An 18,028-nucleotide genomic window follows, 5' to 3' on the forward strand; every position below is an offset into this window, starting at 1 on the left:
AATACTTAGCAGTATGGTAGAATGACCCCTCAAAACGGCGGAAATTCTACAAATGGTTATATACTATTTGCAAACACGAAACGGCTACTTTCCGTCCATTTGCCTTTTTAGTTGTCCCCATAGAGATAGAAAGACAAGCTTTCCTCATGCCTCGATAGTATTTTGCCAGGGATTTTTCTTCTAACAATTGATATACTGTAAGAAAGAGGGAGGGAAGGGAAATGATTCTTCACGTACATCTCTGCAATGGTGGACGATAGTCGTTCCAATAAGCTGCAGGATTGATTTTTGTATGCGAGCTCCATGGTAGCAATAGAGCTGGCAATAGGCTAGAATTTGGTTCATTAAGATTGACTCGCAAGTCTGCGACTATCAACGCCAATATTGATAAGTCTACTGAGCTCAGGTATTTGCTTTTTGCGCTAGAATTGGATTTAAAGCATATTCATGTCACTAATAGCTAGTATATTTACTGTATAAATGTAGACAATAATACAGCACATCGCAGCAGATTCCATCTCCAACGTCACGGTCTACCTGCCATCCTATCCATAGAGGTCGAGAGAGAGAGACCCAGGAACCTATCTAAAACGAGTTCTTCCTTACCCTACACACCATTGCGGTGAACAATCAATTGAAAGAAGAAACTAGCATGTCTATCAGACCAGTACAGTAAATTGGATAGTAGCACTATGACACTAATATATGGCTTTGGTTATAACTTGCATGGACAAGTGGACAATGTCTTGGATACCTGTAATACACATATGAGTTATAATCAACCGCTTTTAATGGCAAAGATAGACAAGGATCATCGCATCGTATCCATGACAGCAGGCTGGTCTGAAAGCGTAATCATCACTCGAGATACAAAAACAGATAGTAAGTCCAATTGTTAAAGATAGACATGTGTATTCAGTGTCGACGTGGGAACCAGGATAGATAGTCGTGGTTTAATCTCAATCATCTTCATGATGGTCTTATTTTTACTAAATGATAATATTAAGAATGATAATTTCGTATGCTTGAACAGGAACATCTACCCAATTATTGGTCTACAGTGTAGTTGTGTCAGCTATGATTGATGAGCATAGATTAACCTTAATCATCTTCATTATACTCTTGTTTAATTTAAAGGATAATAATGATTATTTTGCATGCTTGGACTAGAATGCTTACTCAATTATTGCATGACAGTGTAGTTGTGTCAACTATGATGGAAGATCATGGATTAATCATCTTTATTATGCTCTTGTTTAAATGATACTATTTCGTTTGCTTGGACAGGAACTTCTACTCATGCTTGGGGTAAATCTTGTCATGATCAAATACCAAGGAACGATATATTAGCTGCTTCAGGTTCTTGGGATAAACTAATGTTATTATCAACCAAGAAACAATTATTGCTATGTAGTAACTTGGAAGACATAGCGAATACTTTGAAAGCGATTGAAAATCCTTCAGAACAAACTTATAGGGGTATATCATGCGGAGATTTACATCAGCTAGCAATTACAAGTAGGTAGATCTACACTGTTTTCAATCCGCTTATCTACATCATCGTACGTTAGATAAACCATTATAGAAATTAAAAAATACTCATTCCATACAAAAGTGAGAGATATGATCTTTTATGATACAATGCAAAACCTCATTAATAGTCATAATCATTCAGGTACGCTAGCTATTGTTTTTAGTAGAGTAACACAGCTTGGATACTGTAATCATTGCTGTTTTAATCCGACCTTAGATACACTGTAATTGTGATCATGATATCCTAGATAAGCCATACATATGTTTTGTAAGACACTCATGAAATGGGGTTTATGATCTTGTAAATCGACACATAAGTTGATATATGTGGTGAGTCTTTATAAGTACAGTACCATTATAGTAATATCCGTTCTCTTCTTGCATTATAGAAAATACCGTAGACATAGGAATTGAACGTAGCAACAGCTAATTAACTGTAAATTATAGATAGTGAACAATATTGATGGAGAGTATGTTGCTGTCATAGTATCGAGCTATGCAGGTACAGTATACATGCTTGACTCCTGTAACTTGTTACTATACTCTTGTATTATAACGATATACTGTCATTGATCTGTAAGTATGTTGCTATCAATGCAGCTATTGTAGCCTTGGCTGAAAATATTATCAAGGCATAACTTATAGCAAATTATCCTTGATATTTTCTTATTTAGCAGATGAACAAGTTGGCCAAGTCGATAAGAGTAATTCTTCATGGTGTTTCAGTTTATTGCCTACATTACAAACAACGCGTGTAAATCTAGTATCATGCGGTAAAGAACATGCATTGATTCTATCTATTACTGGTGAAGTCTTTAGCTTTGGACGTGGCAGGTGATAAATAATTTGAACTTAAGGTTCAGATAACATTACTACAATTCCACTATTAATTCTAATTATGACTATATAGCCGTGGGCAGCTAGGACATGATACTCTAGATAATGAAGGTAATCCTCGAGTTATTGAAGCTTTGCAGGGCCTTCAGTTCAAATTAGTTACTTGTGGAGGATGGCATTCATTTGCAATTAGCTGTAAGTTGAGATAGAGCAAAAATCATTGATCTAGTTTGGTTAAACTACTATTAGTTGTCTCTGATGCCGTTACTAAACATTTTTCACTTAAGCTTCTGGAGATGCTTATTCATGGGGCTGGAATCAATCCTATCAACTTGGTATTGACAGTAATTTAGAAGCCAACGAAGTTGGCAGTTGTATTGCAACCCCTACATTAATTGAAATTGAAAATGAAAACGTACAAGCAATTAGTGGTGGTAGCAAGCATTCGGCATGTATTACAGGTATCTTGGACTCAATCTATTTCTTACAAATTCAGTCTATCCTGAAATAATTGCAAAGTCTGATATACAGCATTGACATACGTATTGAGTAGTAAAGTTATCTCCCTCTTCACTCTCTAATGCTTTACGATATATAAATATTCTTTTCAGAGAGTGGTAAAGTATACACCTGGGGATGGGGTAGGTCGATCGGAATTATAGTTACTAATTAATTTCATTTATTTTATCAATCTAATCCTTCTCTATTACTGTACTTGCAGGAAAATATGGTCAGCTAGGGCATAATTGTTATGACAGTGTTAAGGTACCTCAGCTGGTAACAGCGCTATCTGAGAAGCTAGCATCGACAGTTACCTGTGGTTTCTGGCATACAATTGTATCAGTTTCTGAATGAACAGCAAAAATAGTTATCTACGTTTGTTTCGGTAAAATAATTCTATAACATATAATCAAATAAATGACCAAGACAGTGTGTAATGCGTTTTGCACTCAAGTCAAAATTATCGTTAATTTTACTCTTCTTTGTGAGCGCTTTAACGATTCTGTGTATAATGTACAAATTCATCCACTATTATAGAATTCACAAAAATGCCTTTTATTCTTTTTTATATTCATCCACTTTAATATAATTTATAATATTAAAAGTTGTTATAGATTTTATTGTGCACGTAATATCAATTTAAATGAAGAAGCATGTGATGCAATTTATGTATTAAAATATGTATTATAATTATATAACATGAAAGATGTATACTATAGCATTAATTTTGGCTCTTAGTATTTTAATTTTTACGTGTACAGATATTCTATATCGCGCTGATATAATAATTCTAACTTTTCTTTCATATTCCAAACCGCTTGTGCGTACGTAGATCTGTAAATTATTACTGTCTTTGTCAGCTTCATCGTATGTTGACTGCAACAATGGTAGTATCGTAGTATTAAAGTATCGCTATCGCACTAGCTGAAAGAATTGCATCAATTATATTAACTACCTTGTTGTGTTAAAAGCTACAAATTGTGTTTCTCCTATTAATATCCAAACTTGAAAGCTTTTATATGCACTTCAAGATTTCGAAAGTCCTAGCGATTTAAGAAAATCTGCTTATAACTGCACTTGACATGATGTAAATATTGCATCGGGAATATCTTATTATAAACTTTTATTGAAATTTTATAAAAATATCAAGTAAATTAGATTGATGAAATCTATATACGAGTATACTACACAGGTAATGTTCATCGCTGATAATGGATTAAATATAATGTTCTTGCTGTTTAAATGATTAGTAAAATGATATCCGATATAGATTGACAGCTAATTATAGCATAAATAAATATAGCGTAGTAGCAAAAGTAATATCAAGCGCATTACTGTGGGCAGCGAACTCAGTGGAAGATATACAGTATTAACATGAAATGTCGATTTACGATTTTCTTTGACCTTAACAACAAATAATAATTAAATAAAGGTATCGTTAGTATAGTGATGCAGACATTAGTATCAACTTGTATAAGAAATTATAAGATATATGAGTATAAATTAGCGGACGATACACATGAATTACAAATCTAATCGACTACAATTTTTAATATTTGGCATTAATTGGACGCTAATTTTCTGTCTCTACATCATTTTGCTTGAAGTCTTTTACGCATTTATGATATATAAATTGCCTGCTACGATGAATAGCTTAATATACTAAAAGCCAAACGAGAGTAAATTGAGAACGATATCCTTATTTTATAGCATAAGGCAAATAAAACTGTACCACCGTAGACGTTCATGCAATTTTTACGCATATTAGCTGATATTGTCCGCTAATCGTATACATAGCAATTAGGAAATAGTTAATCAGAAATAATTTTAAGAAAAGTGAAAGCTTCGGACTATGTATCTTTACATATCTGGATTTGTTGCATCAGCATCGGGTGAATTTCTGTTATAGAACAAGGGTGATGTAGTATTCTGTCGTTTATTGAGGTTCGTTTTTTTCTCAGAAGTAAAAAATTTTCCGATGAGGTACTGGATGATTTCGCAAAGTGTTATTACACTAGCACCTATGCATAGTCCCAATTGGCCTCCTATCTCACCTAAAAAGGAAAATGTATATTTAATATATGTAACTTACGGTACGGTGTGACTTTATAGAATATCAACATATTTATTAAGAATCGTTCAACAATCACTTCATAGATGTTTAAACAATCTTGACATAAATAATACTATGGAGGTAATCTACAGACTTAAAACTTTAGAAAATCCGGTATCTTCTTGCTGTTCTGTTTCAGTTACACGTAGATCAGAGTAATAGATATCTAAGTAAACAATGTTGTCCCTGAAATATGATTTTTTATAGTTAGAATATACCGTGATAAAATATTGGTTATTAGCTTAATGATTATTTCAAGAATCTGAATTAAACCTGATGAATTCAGATACAGAATACGGCAGACTAGGAGGAATCCAATGCTCATCTTTGGCCTTGCCAAGAATTGTAGATATATTAATCACTGAATCTAGAACTCTGCTAAAAGCAAATGTTCCAAGTGATGATTGAGAGATTTCAGTTGGATAGCTATATGTTTCGCAAGCAATCGGGCAAACGGATAAATTTTGACTGAGAGACATTCGAGTAACAACTAAAGATGGATCGAAAAGTAAGAGCACGTATTAAAGCACACCGATGTTATTTTACGATGATTAAAACTAAAATCCAATTTTCTAATATGCATACATGACGAAGGAATGATACAGGTGAGAAATTTAGCGCCATTACAAGTATTAGTAGCTGCAGATAAAAATAATGGTACAAAAAAGCAGATGATTATTTCAAGCAAGAATTTTTTAGTAAGAATTTTGAAGCGAATATGGTTGGCAAGTTATTTTAGAATAGCACTGTAATATTACTATGAATTAAAATCAACTTGCCCGATAATGGATCTACCTGTCTGGCCTGAACTGGAGCAGTTACACGTTAATCCTGCCAATTCTGACGCATATTCAGTAAGACAAGCATCACGAGAATAATACGAGTGATCTTTTAGCAACAGCTCTCCACACTCTCCCCACGGCTTCGTTAATCTTTTATCCTGATTAGAAATGATTTATAAATAGAAAAGTTAAGTTGAAACTTTTGTAGTGAACACCATAATAGGAATAAATCATAGCAGTTATTTCGCATACTTGAGTAACAGAATGCAAGCATAATTATTTCTTGCCTCAAAAAGACTATCTATACAAATTTAATTGCTGTAACTTTCAGGTTATAGCATCGTGGCTTTACAGATAGAAAAGATATTTATTCGTATAATTAACAAATCACTTTCTGATATTTTGCAAACTTTCACAGATACAAGAAAGTGTAGACATAGACTATCGTCAAACTTATCCAAGAAAATATTGCAAATTTCATGATATTGACTAAACACAAATTTATTCCAATATTAGTACTATTATTATCCGTAACCAATTAGCTCAACTGAAATTACGCAAATTAAAAGTTACTACCGCTAATGATAAGAATAATTTATGAAATAGTAGCCGACGCACAATCTTTAAACAGGTATTTCCCGGTTAGCATTATCTTTTGAATGCACTCATAGGCTATTCGGAGGAATAGACTGCGATAGACCCCAGAATAATATGGGAAAAAGTTGGACTAGTATTGCAGTAATCGATCACTCTTGTCAATAAGAATTAAAGCTTTCTTAGGCTTACATGGTGGTTAAGTTGTAAACACAAAGTGTGTTGGACTTTGAAGTAGCATGGGAATGAGTTTAAGTATCTAATTAATTGCTAACTGTAATCAATAGAAATATTAACTTTTTGGGCTGTATTACTGTAGATGATCACGATGAGATACACGAATAGTGAAATGTTACTATTCGAATTTGAATTGAAGGCCGCCGCCAGCAAAAAAATACAACACCCTGAAAAAGATGATTCTGTATACGCTATCGTAAGGTATGGTATAGATTTTTACTTTTAAAAATTTTTTATCCATCAAACAGCAATGAATATAGTTGGATACTGTATTTAATGTTTGATAAATGCTTTTTAATGGTTATTTACTTACACGGTGAAGAGTGATTGGAACATAAGTATGGAAACCAGTCGGAGCATAGTAAGGTTTGGAGATGAAATTGGGTGGCTGCTTATAATAGTTTATGGTAAATCGAATACCAGCATCTGGTGCTTGTGGAGAAAAAAGTGGGGAGTAATATTTGTATTGTTCAACATTTAAAATGAGCCTTAAACCATTAATATTGCCACTGACAGTCTGATTCTTTAATGGTATAGCATTGGTGCCTAAAGAATTGTTAAAAGTATGATGATATCAATTTAATCAACTGTCTACTTTAACGCTCTTTTACCTGTATATTGAATTATCATTAAATGCTTGATCTGTAAATAATTCAAGTTATATCAAAAATACAACTATTTCCATTATTTTGGTTAAATAATAGATAGTATATAAGACTTACTGGATATGGGAAAAGAGTTCAAAGTATATACTAACATTAATTATAATTATTACAATCGACCTCATTCAAATTATGCTGATCATGATTAACTGGCATACTACAAAGCACAATGTCCTTATGGTAAAAATATACGAATAACTATTATTACCATTGGGATCTCAAAATGCGTAAAATAGATTATCGTTAAAACAGTACTGGACGATAAAGTACGTATCATGAAACAGATTGGAAAACTCTTAAGAAAAAGTCTTTGCATTTACACTTAAACATTATGCTAATTTCCGATGTAAACTTCATTAAATCCTTTCGTGAACTACACCAAGTATTCCATGGTTGATCAAATAATTATCTCCTACCGTACTTTTTCAATATTTTACTAGGATTAAATGATGGATAAATTTTCTCTCTATCACTGGTTGTCTAGGTATTTTTTTTTTTACTGCTTATCACATTAAGGGCTCCCTTTACCAACATGTTTTATCTTTAGTGGCGTTAATGTACAAAAGTTATAAAAGAAAGAAAGAACCACACAATAAATGCTCTAAATCATGCAAGATATCAAGTTTTGACGCCTATTATAGTACAACTTGTAAAATAATTTAATCATGAGTGTATAATTTTGTTCTATCATGATCATCGAACAACTTATAATAATTGACGACAAACTACTCTACATCCTATTCATAACGTAATAAATAAATTAAAAAGGGCGACTGATTTAATTGAATTCTACTTACCAGGATTAAATGTGAAACAACTACCTCCATTAGAAATGATATTGGTAAAATCGTTGACCGTGCAAGGTTCTCCCATCCATGTGCAAGAGAGCAACATATTTTTTAATTTATGGCCAGCCATACGAGTATAATTATTAATTTGAAAATCATCACCATGTTTTTGAACGAAGTATTGGATAGCATCGTCAGCAGCAGAAGCAGGAGTATAGCCATAGATTGCATTGACTATCGATGATAGATGATTTAAATCGTTTGCTGGTAAACCGGTATAATCGAAATCATTCGTATTACATATCGTCACTGATGGGAAGACGGATGAATTCATTAATCGTTTGCGAATAACCATTCGTGTCGGTAATAAGCTAGCATTATAAATGATGATAACACATTGGCTAATACAAATAGCTGTGGCTAAAATGACTAGGATAATCCAAATTGACTTGGTCTTTTTACTGTTATTACTATCGTAGATATGTGCCACTCCATGATAAGACGTTGTGGTGGCAAATCTCTCATCGTGATCGATTTTTCCCTTGGCCATCATGTATTCTTTATCGATGGAATCTAACGTTATTAATGCTGTTGTGGTTAAGGAATTAGAATTGTCTATTGCAATCTAGGTTAATATTCCAAATTGGCTCAAATATTGACATTAAAATTGGGAGAATTTCAACTTGACAATTGCTTGTCTCTACTCGCTAGTGTATACAGTATTAAAATACTAATTATCGAGATGTTTGTTTAGCCAAGAAGCAAAGAGTGAAATAATTTAGCATATAGAAAAATGATTGACTCTGATTGCCGAAACTTGAAGTTTTGCCTTGAGATCAATATACCAGCTGACACTTGCGATGAATCTTGTTATCGTGTAAGGTAACACTGATTTATAGCTTTAATAGTAGACTAGTCTTGGACCTGTTGCAATTTTCCCCCCCTTTTCACAAAATCAATTCTATACCTACGCTTGAACATGGGCTTAAATAGATGGCTAGCGATTATAGCAGTCTAATGTTAAACAAGGTTTCTATGCGATAGCAGAATGACGTATCCAACAAATACATTGCATTTAAACAAGGCAAGGAGGTATAGGAAACAATAAATAGTACAAATGAAATATGACGTAATAGAGATTTATTATAATTAATTAAATAAAATGGCCAGTTAGAACAGTAATAAATAGCTAAAACAACTAAACCATTATTGCATATTATTATAAACACTTGACGATAATTTGATCCGGTATAGAATGAATAGGGTTTGAAATTGACTTTGTTACATACTGCCTTCTTATCCAGTAAATAATGACGAGCATCGATTTTAGATTCGTAGAAGAGACGGAGTAGTGCTAGAGCTAGAGTTACTATAACCTTATCAATCAGAACATCTTACTTATTATTAGTTTTGGATCATGTATGGTCATGTCCGCCATTTTTGAATACGTGTAACTCATTTATACTCTGGATCTTCTGTCATAACTACAGTATTCCTTCTCTAGCTTAGCAGAACTTAATAAACAATATCTTATGCTGCCATGTTCTATCTAGTTAATCCTGGAGTTGTTTGCTTGTTTGTTATTTAATATGGCAAAGCTGGTTTACTAGTCTAGATGATGTAAAATAATGTACTAGCAGACAAGTGATTGATGTGATGAAATAGGATATTTGTATTATTTGCATTATACTAGGGATATCATTAAGCGCTTATATGCGCTTCGAGTACTATTGATAAAATAAATTATATTTATCGCACAAATACCAATGTAGACGTGGTAGAGGAGAGGCTATGATAATTAGGATAAATATCCTTCAATATATCATTTGTAGGCAAGTTAGAATTAATATACATTTACATAAACCTAAAAATATCTTGTAATATATAATTTAAGGTAAGTTAACTATAGGCATAGATTGTAGAAGTAGCGCATAGATTATACTGCTTGGTAAATAATAATCAATATCATGAGCATACCAAAATAGCAAACACTCCAGGTGTTAATTAATCCATAATTACAAATTCCTATAGATATTCTGTAGTATATGCGTATATACTCTAGCATGTAGTAAACATTTATCTACATTATACCTAGGAGTATATTATACGTAATTTAATATTACTAAATATTCGTTACTATTATGCTAGTTATGTCGGAGGTCTCAAATCAAATCCTGAGAAATTATTCAATGTGTGATGTAAAGAATAGTTTGAGAGGGCAAATCGATTCAAGTTTAAATCATTTATCGTTTCTATCGTAAGTAAATTATGTGGTCGGTATTAATATATAGAGTCGTCATAGTACTGTACTATGTGCGAACTATGACTATCCATACATAAGCAGTATTATTAATAACAGTATTAATTTACCGTTTTCATGAATCGAGTGATAATAAAATAAATAAGTAAAATTAACATAATTTCTATTCATATTGAAAGAAATGTTTACGTACATAGAAATTTAAGAGGTATAATGTATGTATAAAGGATATATACTATATGTTTAATGCTGAGTGCATTTTCCTATCCTCTACAATATTTTAGGGTTAATCACAGAGTTATTCTTTCGCCTATAGAACTATGTTAAACTCAGCTGCACCTGTGATATAAAATAAGCTGTTCTGGAGAATAATTTAATCTACTCAACAGCCAAACAAACATGCATTGAGAGCAATACACTCGTTTAAAGGAATGATGGCAAATGAAATTAAGTCATTGCAGTTGCGTACTTGAAATTAATTTGGTAATTGTGTATATGTAGCAAATAGTAAGTAGTATAAGGAGATACAAATAATATGTTGCAAGTAGTAAAAGGGCATATAAATAAGTTAGTAAGAAATTAGTAGTGTACTGCGCTAGAAATCATAGATACTGATTCTTTAAAGATCTATGTTTGTCACAGTGGTAGTTTCGAATGGCTTCTTGTCATGGCCTAAGGATATAGTGTTAGTTGATGATTTATCGCTCTTTGATTTTTTATTGGAAGCAAAACACTTTTTGATCAGATACTGCACGATCTCACAAATGGTTAGAGCACTAGCACCTATGCATATTCCCAACTGGCCTCCCAATTCACCTATAAAATATCACAAAGAAATAGTTAATTTAATTTATTTACAATACCGGAATATTAATTAATCCAGTTATATCATTTAGCCATATCGTTAAAGGCCGAATAAATGATTCAAGACTATGAATACAAACTTATAATTTTAGAAAATCCAGTATCTTCCTCTTGTAGCGTCTGAGTTAAATGCAAATCACTATAGTAGATATCTAAATAAACAATATTGTCCCTAAAAGCAATTTTTCAATTAAGAATGTTTTATGAATATTAATATTGGTTATTTAATAATTGCTTTAAACAATACATTTTAAAAATTAAACCTGATGAAATCAGCCGCGAAATAGGACTGATTTGGAGCAATCCAATTATTCGCTTTGGCGTTAGCAATAATTCCAGAAACATTAATCAATGGATCTAGAGAGCTGGCAAAAGCCAATGCTGCTAACGCTGATTGAGATATTTCAGTCGGATAACTATAAGTCTCACAAGCAATCGGGCAAATAGACAAATTCTGGCTAAGATCTTGTCTGAATTTACCTACGAGGAAAACAGAGTGATAAAAAAGTGAGTATTAAATCGCTAACACTATTTTAATGGTGTTAAAAACTAAATTTTTTTATACACATACTTGCTAAAGGAGTGATACAGGTGAGAAATTGCGTACCATTACAAGGATTAGAAGCTATATATAGAAAAAATTTGAATTAAAAGAACTGGGCCATTAGCATCTAGAAATATTTAATGATAGATTTTTTTAGTAAAGAAACTTGCACTGAAAGGGTAAGGTAAAATGATAGAATATAACCGTAGCATCATTATAAATTACAATTCTACTTTGATAAATTAATAATCTACCTATCTGCGGTTCGAAAGTGCAGTTGCATATATACGATGCTAGTCTTCCCGCATATTCACTAAGGCAAGCATCACGAGAATAAAAGGAGTTATAAACTAATATTTCCTCTCCACACTGTCCCCATGGCTTCTTTAATCTTTTATCCTGTTTATAATTTAGTATAATTACAAGCAAAACTTTAATTAATAGTCGCTAGTTGATATATAAATTATGAATTATTTATAGCAATCCTTCAAGAGGATCGCATAATCCCATAAGTATTCTAGCAAGTTGTACGTCAATTTAATCACTACATAAGACAGTGTATACTATATCTCAATCTATAGTGTAACTATCTGAAGATCATCGATTGAGCACTATTAAATGTTCATACTACCGTAATAGTCTATCTCTCTATGATAAATTAATTTGGTGATTGAAATCATGTAAACTAAATAAATTAGTACTACTGATCCAGGTAGATTAAATGAACGATACATGAGATTAGGACAGAATAAAATTGAAATGTACTACCGTATTTCTTAATAGATATTTTCTAGCTAGTATTATTTTTAAACTAATTATAAGTAGCTTGAAAGGAATACGCTAGTAGTATAGTGCAATGAACTCTAAAATGCTTCGAGAAAGTATTTAATCTATAACTTTAGTCAATAGGAATCAATCTGCTAAATTAATCTATAACTTTAATCAATAGGAATCAATATGCTTTAATTAAATATATATTGTCAATAAATAGGAATCAACGTTTTCTGGGCCTTATAAAATGATTTCATTAAGTGATTATGTGCGAATAATATGATCGAAATTCGATGCGATATGATAGTCTAGTGAGTGTCTGTTTTTAACAGTGGTTTACTTACATGCTGGAGAGTTATGGGAACGTAGGTATGAAAACCAGTCGGGGCGTAGTAAGATTTAGAAATAAAATTAGGTGTTTGCTTGTAATAGTGGGTTGTAAATCTGATGCCAGCATCGGGTTGTTCTAGAGCAAAAATTCCCGAGTAGTATTTATATTGTTCAACATTTAAAATGAGCCTTAAACCATTACTATTGCCGCTGACAGTTTCATTCTTCAGAGATAGATTACCGGTGCCTGAAAAATTTTAAATATCATTGAATGTCTGAGCACCCCAAATTTGCTTTATTTTTTACTGTATATGCCTTAAAATATTGAAAAACCTTGATTTATCGTGTTCGTTAATGATAACATTGAAAAATGAATTGTCAAAGAAATCCATACTAGATTGAAATAAGTCTTATTTTAGAGTTGTACTGCACTGCTCAGCATATCGTCTGTATCGTAGGATCTATTTGATCGATTTTTCATCTTAAACACATGTAGATACTGAAGTACATCTATTAGATGTGGAGTAAATCAACAGAAAGTATCAGACTGATAATCCATGATATATTCAAAATTATAATTACCGCCATCTCTAGTACTTTAGATGACGGATAGGCAGTCAACAAGACCTCTCAGATGGACGATAAGAGTTCAAGTAACAGTAAAGATGAAACTTTAGATTACAAGCATATTTATAAGTATTACAGTTACGTTTTATAATGAAGTAATCCATTTACGAGTGTGATATGCTATTCGTGTCCAAGATGTTGGTTGACTATGAAGTTTGCCACAAAATATAACGTATTTCTAGTAGCCATATTGCTAACTATTGCGTATGGAATGAAAAACTGCTTTCGCTGCGCTATTGCAATAAGATACCTGCAATAACTCTACAAACGTATTGTAAAGATTAATATCCAAGGCAATAAGACTAAGTGTAATATGATTCTACTCTTTATACAATTGAGCTGACGACAATAATAACTTTCCAGTTATATATATGTTATATGTTATATGTTAACCTATGTACGAATAACTAACTCTGTTCGATCGTCGAATAACAGCTAAAGCAATTATGAAATAAAACAAAGCCATCGGTCTAAATAGATTGATTTATTCCAAGTAGAGGTGTATCAATTTTAGTTTCACTTACCGGGATTGAATGTAAAACAGCTACCTCCATCAGTTATGATATTAACAAAATCGGTAGCATAACAAGGTTGTTCCATCCATGTACAAGAAAGCAACATGTTTGATAATTTATGGCCAGCTACACGGGTAAGATTTTCAAATTGGAAATTACCTCCAAATTTCTTATCAAAGTAGTTTATAGCGGCATTTGTCTTGTTAGGATCGCCTGATCCATAGATTGCCTTGACTAAAGCAGATTGATGGTATAAATCAGCGGCAGGTAAAGCACTGCGATCATAATCGTTAGTGTTACATAGCGTTACTGATGGAAAGATGGAAGTGTTCATTAACTGTTTACGAATGACCATTCGTGTCGGCAGTTTGCTAGCGTTATAAATGATTATAATACATTGGCTGATGCAAGCTGCTGTAGCTAAGATGACCAAGATCATCCAAATAATCTTGGTCATTCGACCATTATTGCCGTCATAGATATGCGCCCAGCCATGATACGATGTTGTAGTAGCAAATCTCTCCTCTTCGCTGATTTTTTCCTCATCCATTCTTATTATGGATCTTACGTCGATGAAAGGCTAAGTTGCTCGTACCATAGACTCAGTATTATTATAGCCCACCTACGTTAATGTTAGCCAAGTTAATTGACGTATTGCTATCTTGATTACTATTCTAAATTGTTTCAAATATTGACATGAATTGGGGAACTTTTTTAACTTTACAATTGGGCGTCTAGATCTGTTCTAGTCAATCCACTACCAATCACGGATCAATTTATTCAGTCCACAATCAAGAAGAGTTAATTAAAACTTTTCTATGTGGATCGTAAATGGCTGATTGCACTTGTCTTGGGTCGAAATTGGTACACCAAGTTGGGGGTGTCGAGAAATAACGGTTCAAAATGAGTGCTGTTATCGTTTAATCTAGTCAACAAATTTTACTGGAATATAAGAGATGATTTACATAATCAGATTAGACATGGCAAAGGTCAATCGTCTTTTTCTCTCAAGGAAACAAATTGTGTCCGTTATAAGGGGCAAAGTAGTTACACCAGTGGAATGTCGTAGCTTGAATTAACCCTTTCCACCTCATGATCCTACATATCGGCTATATATACTTAAAAGAGGATCTATAGAAATGGATAAGGACTGGTCAAACTAACACTAGTTCCTTCTATTGGTTTCGTAAACAAAGCCAAATTATCGATCAGGTGCAGTCTAGAACTGTTGCTAAGACATCTTATACAGCACTACTGTAGGCATCCAGTAGAATTCATCTATATGGTAATCGGCATCAAGAATAGAATAACATAATACATAGTATCATGTACTTTTACTGTCATCAATATGAATGGAATCAATGAATTTTAATGAGATTCTACGAGCGATTTGATGCCCTTTAAACATATGTTGGAAAATGCTACTTTCATCTGTTGAATAAGCAGCTACAAGTTTAGGTGAATTTAATGGCAGGAAGGGAAATTGGAGTCGAGTAGTGTCAAGGATTGGACTAGAAAGTGGAATCGATTTCACGAAGATGAATTTGAACGAGCTTACGGTATACTATATCAGCAGCATCAATGCCAATGAACTGTGTCAGCGATTACTCAACTCCAATAACAAGTATACCTCGCTTCTTTTTATTATAAGCGAGAATGATAGTAAAGAAGTATTCAGGCTAATTTAGTTAAAGACAGGAGGGAAATTGGAGTCGAGTAGTGTCAAGGATTGGACTAGAAAGTGGAATCGATTTCACGAAGATGAATTTGAACGAGCTTACGGTGTACTATATCAGCAGCATCAATGCCAATGAACTATGTCAGCGATTACTCAACTCCAATAACAAGTATACCTTGCTTCTTTTTATTATAAGCGAGAATGATAGTAAAGAAGTATTCAGGCTAATTTAGTTAAAGACAGGAGGGAAATTGGAGTCGAGTTATGCCAAGGACTGTGCTCAAAAATGGAAAAGAAATCCTTCTTCTCCTAGCTGGTCGCTAGTCGTGCTCAAGATCGATTTCAAGCGAGTAATATGAATTGGAGCAAGCTTAATACTAATTGTATGTGTCAAGCGAAATGCTACGAGCCCTACCCTGTGCTCTTTTCGCCTTTCTGCAAGCCCAATTGGTGCATGCGCGATCGGTCGCTCTACTACTTCAATTGCCGGCCATCGAGGCGATGCTGCTAGCAGCTATGGGATCATTTGAAAGTAAAAATCAAGCAGATGTCTACAGCCAGTCGATGAAATGTTTTACTGATGATGAATTAAATAAATTACAAGATCTATTTAGTGAAATCACTAAAAATGAAGGCGATCACTTTGACAGAAAAGATTTAGAGGTAAGAGATATCGTGTAGAGAAGAAGCTATAATCTTATAGCATTGTATAGGTGCAGTGTAGTAAAATTGGATAGCAGTCACTGATATAGCTAGCTACTGCCATCTGTATCAATGGGGATTGATTAGTAGCAGTAATGTTTACTGTTTCCTAAGTATTATTTTGTGATAGAATAGATAGGTCTAAGCCGACTGATGACGATTTACACCCTGTTGGATAATGTAGTCCTTTGATCGCCTACTATAGCTGCAGTAGTAAAACTTGCATGATTACTAATTGATTAGCCATGGCTACTCCGTATGGGCTACTGATGACATTGGCATTAGTGTGCAGTATAGCCGTCTATAATCCAGCAATATAAAATGGATTTTATACACCTAACCCTAACCCTACTACAGCATAATATATTGACGTCTTAAGCTTATTCCGTTATCATGATTATTAATGAATTATAATATTTTACTTGTTTAGCATACAGTACAGTGTACACGTAAGATGGATGAAAAGATCCACTTGTAGTAAGATTACGTCATAGCTTTACCTAAAGGATTTTCCGATTACTGTTGAATATTTATGTAGAATTTCTTATCGAAAACTTTCCCTACTCGGGTAATTCATGCTATATTCAATGAAATGAGCAGAATATCTATGTCGCCGCCTTCTCATCATGCGGAAAGTGATATGATTTCAATTAACTTTGAAGTATTTTGCCATTTTATATCGCGCTTATTGAAAAAAACCTTAACGGAAAAGACACGAATCTATCTCACCATCACCGCTGGATTTCAAAGTAAAGCAGCTAAATGTACTCAATTGTTAAAATTTTGTGAACTGATTGTCACTGCTTACCTCCATACTGGCCTAAATGGTAGATGTAGTGATAGCCAGCAAATTTCTTCTTGGCTTTTAACCTTAGATCGTCAAGCGTTGCATCAATTTGCTCGCTTCTTATTAACCGATTTGCTCATTAGCTCCCCAAAACAAGAGAAGTCTTTACTCTCCGCTTTCAACAGTAGCACCACAATTGAAAGCGATAGCTCACAATTTTCCATCGATGAGATAGAACAGTGGTTAGTTAAAACACCCTTGATAACACGTATTGCCGATGAATTATTTATGGCATGTTTTATGGATCAAACTTCTGTCCATCAAGAAGAAAAATCCCACATAGTTCAAGCGGATAAAACTGATTTGGATGATGATGATGATGATGAAAATGATGAGACTACTACAGATATACTTATACCTCTATGCATATTAGAAGATAATAAACCATCGCAGTTACTGACCTATTCCACAATTTTAATGTTAAATAATCACTTGGAACATCAACTACGACATGAATGGAAATTACTCTTTTCCAGTTTACAACATGGTGAAAGTTTTACTACATTGTGCAGCAGAATTATTAACAAAGGTCCGACTTTGCTAATCATTCGTGATATAAAGGGTCATATATTTGGAGGATTCGCTTCACAAAATTGGAATTATAAATCTCAATTCTTTGGTAAACTATTTTATCCATTTTGATAGATTGAACGGAATGATACATTGTGGCAATTTTAAAATAATTATTAAATGAATAATATTAAATGAATAATTTCAGTTCTATCTAGCAAAGTAGTAGTATTACGCATGATAAGTTTCATTTTACCTTTGCTAATTACTTTATCGATCAATTTTTCACTTTTAGGCGATTCGAAATGTTTTTTGTTTACCGCAAATCCTAAA

The 18,028-nt window shown here is 33.1% G+C and overlaps 3 protein-coding genes across 3 annotated transcripts; 1 reads left to right on the forward strand and 2 right to left on the reverse strand.

Moving 5' to 3' along the window:
- Positions 1 to 692: 692 nt before the first annotated feature.
- On the forward strand, positions 693 to 3,225 carry TRIADDRAFT_55637 (uncharacterized protein; the record flags this gene model as incomplete). Its single annotated transcript, XM_002111491.1, has 7 exons — positions 693 to 882; positions 1,288 to 1,518; positions 2,208 to 2,367; positions 2,444 to 2,565; positions 2,658 to 2,831; positions 2,982 to 3,011; positions 3,092 to 3,225. 7 exons carry the CDS (start codon positions 693 to 695, stop codon positions 3,223 to 3,225), a joined length of 1,041 nt encoding a protein of 346 aa, XP_002111527.1.
- A 1,506-nt stretch (positions 3,226 to 4,731) lies between these two features.
- On the reverse strand, positions 4,732 to 8,597 carry TRIADDRAFT_55638 (uncharacterized protein; the record flags this gene model as incomplete). Its single annotated transcript, XM_002111985.1, has 6 exons — positions 4,732 to 4,925; positions 5,079 to 5,170; positions 5,258 to 5,474; positions 5,780 to 5,924; positions 6,911 to 7,143; positions 8,057 to 8,597. The coding sequence occupies 6 exons, from the start codon at positions 8,595 to 8,597 to the stop codon at positions 4,732 to 4,734; spliced, it is 1,422 nt and encodes a 473-aa protein (XP_002112021.1).
- A 2,329-nt stretch (positions 8,598 to 10,926) lies between these two features.
- On the reverse strand, positions 10,927 to 14,508 carry TRIADDRAFT_55639 (uncharacterized protein; the record flags this gene model as incomplete). The annotated part of the gene is made up of 7 exons (XM_002111986.1): positions 10,927 to 11,123; positions 11,252 to 11,343; positions 11,435 to 11,651; positions 11,743 to 11,796; positions 11,970 to 12,114; positions 12,831 to 13,063; positions 13,968 to 14,508. 7 exons carry the CDS (start codon positions 14,506 to 14,508, stop codon positions 10,927 to 10,929), a joined length of 1,479 nt encoding a protein of 492 aa, XP_002112022.1.
- Between the last annotated feature and the right edge of the window lie 3,520 nt (positions 14,509 to 18,028).

The sequence above is a fragment of the Trichoplax adhaerens genome, genomic scaffold (assembly GCF_000150275.1).
Source record: "Trichoplax adhaerens TRIADscaffold_4 genomic scaffold, whole genome shotgun sequence".
Taxonomy (NCBI): Eukaryota; Metazoa; Placozoa; class Uniplacotomia; order Trichoplacea; family Trichoplacidae; genus Trichoplax; species Trichoplax adhaerens.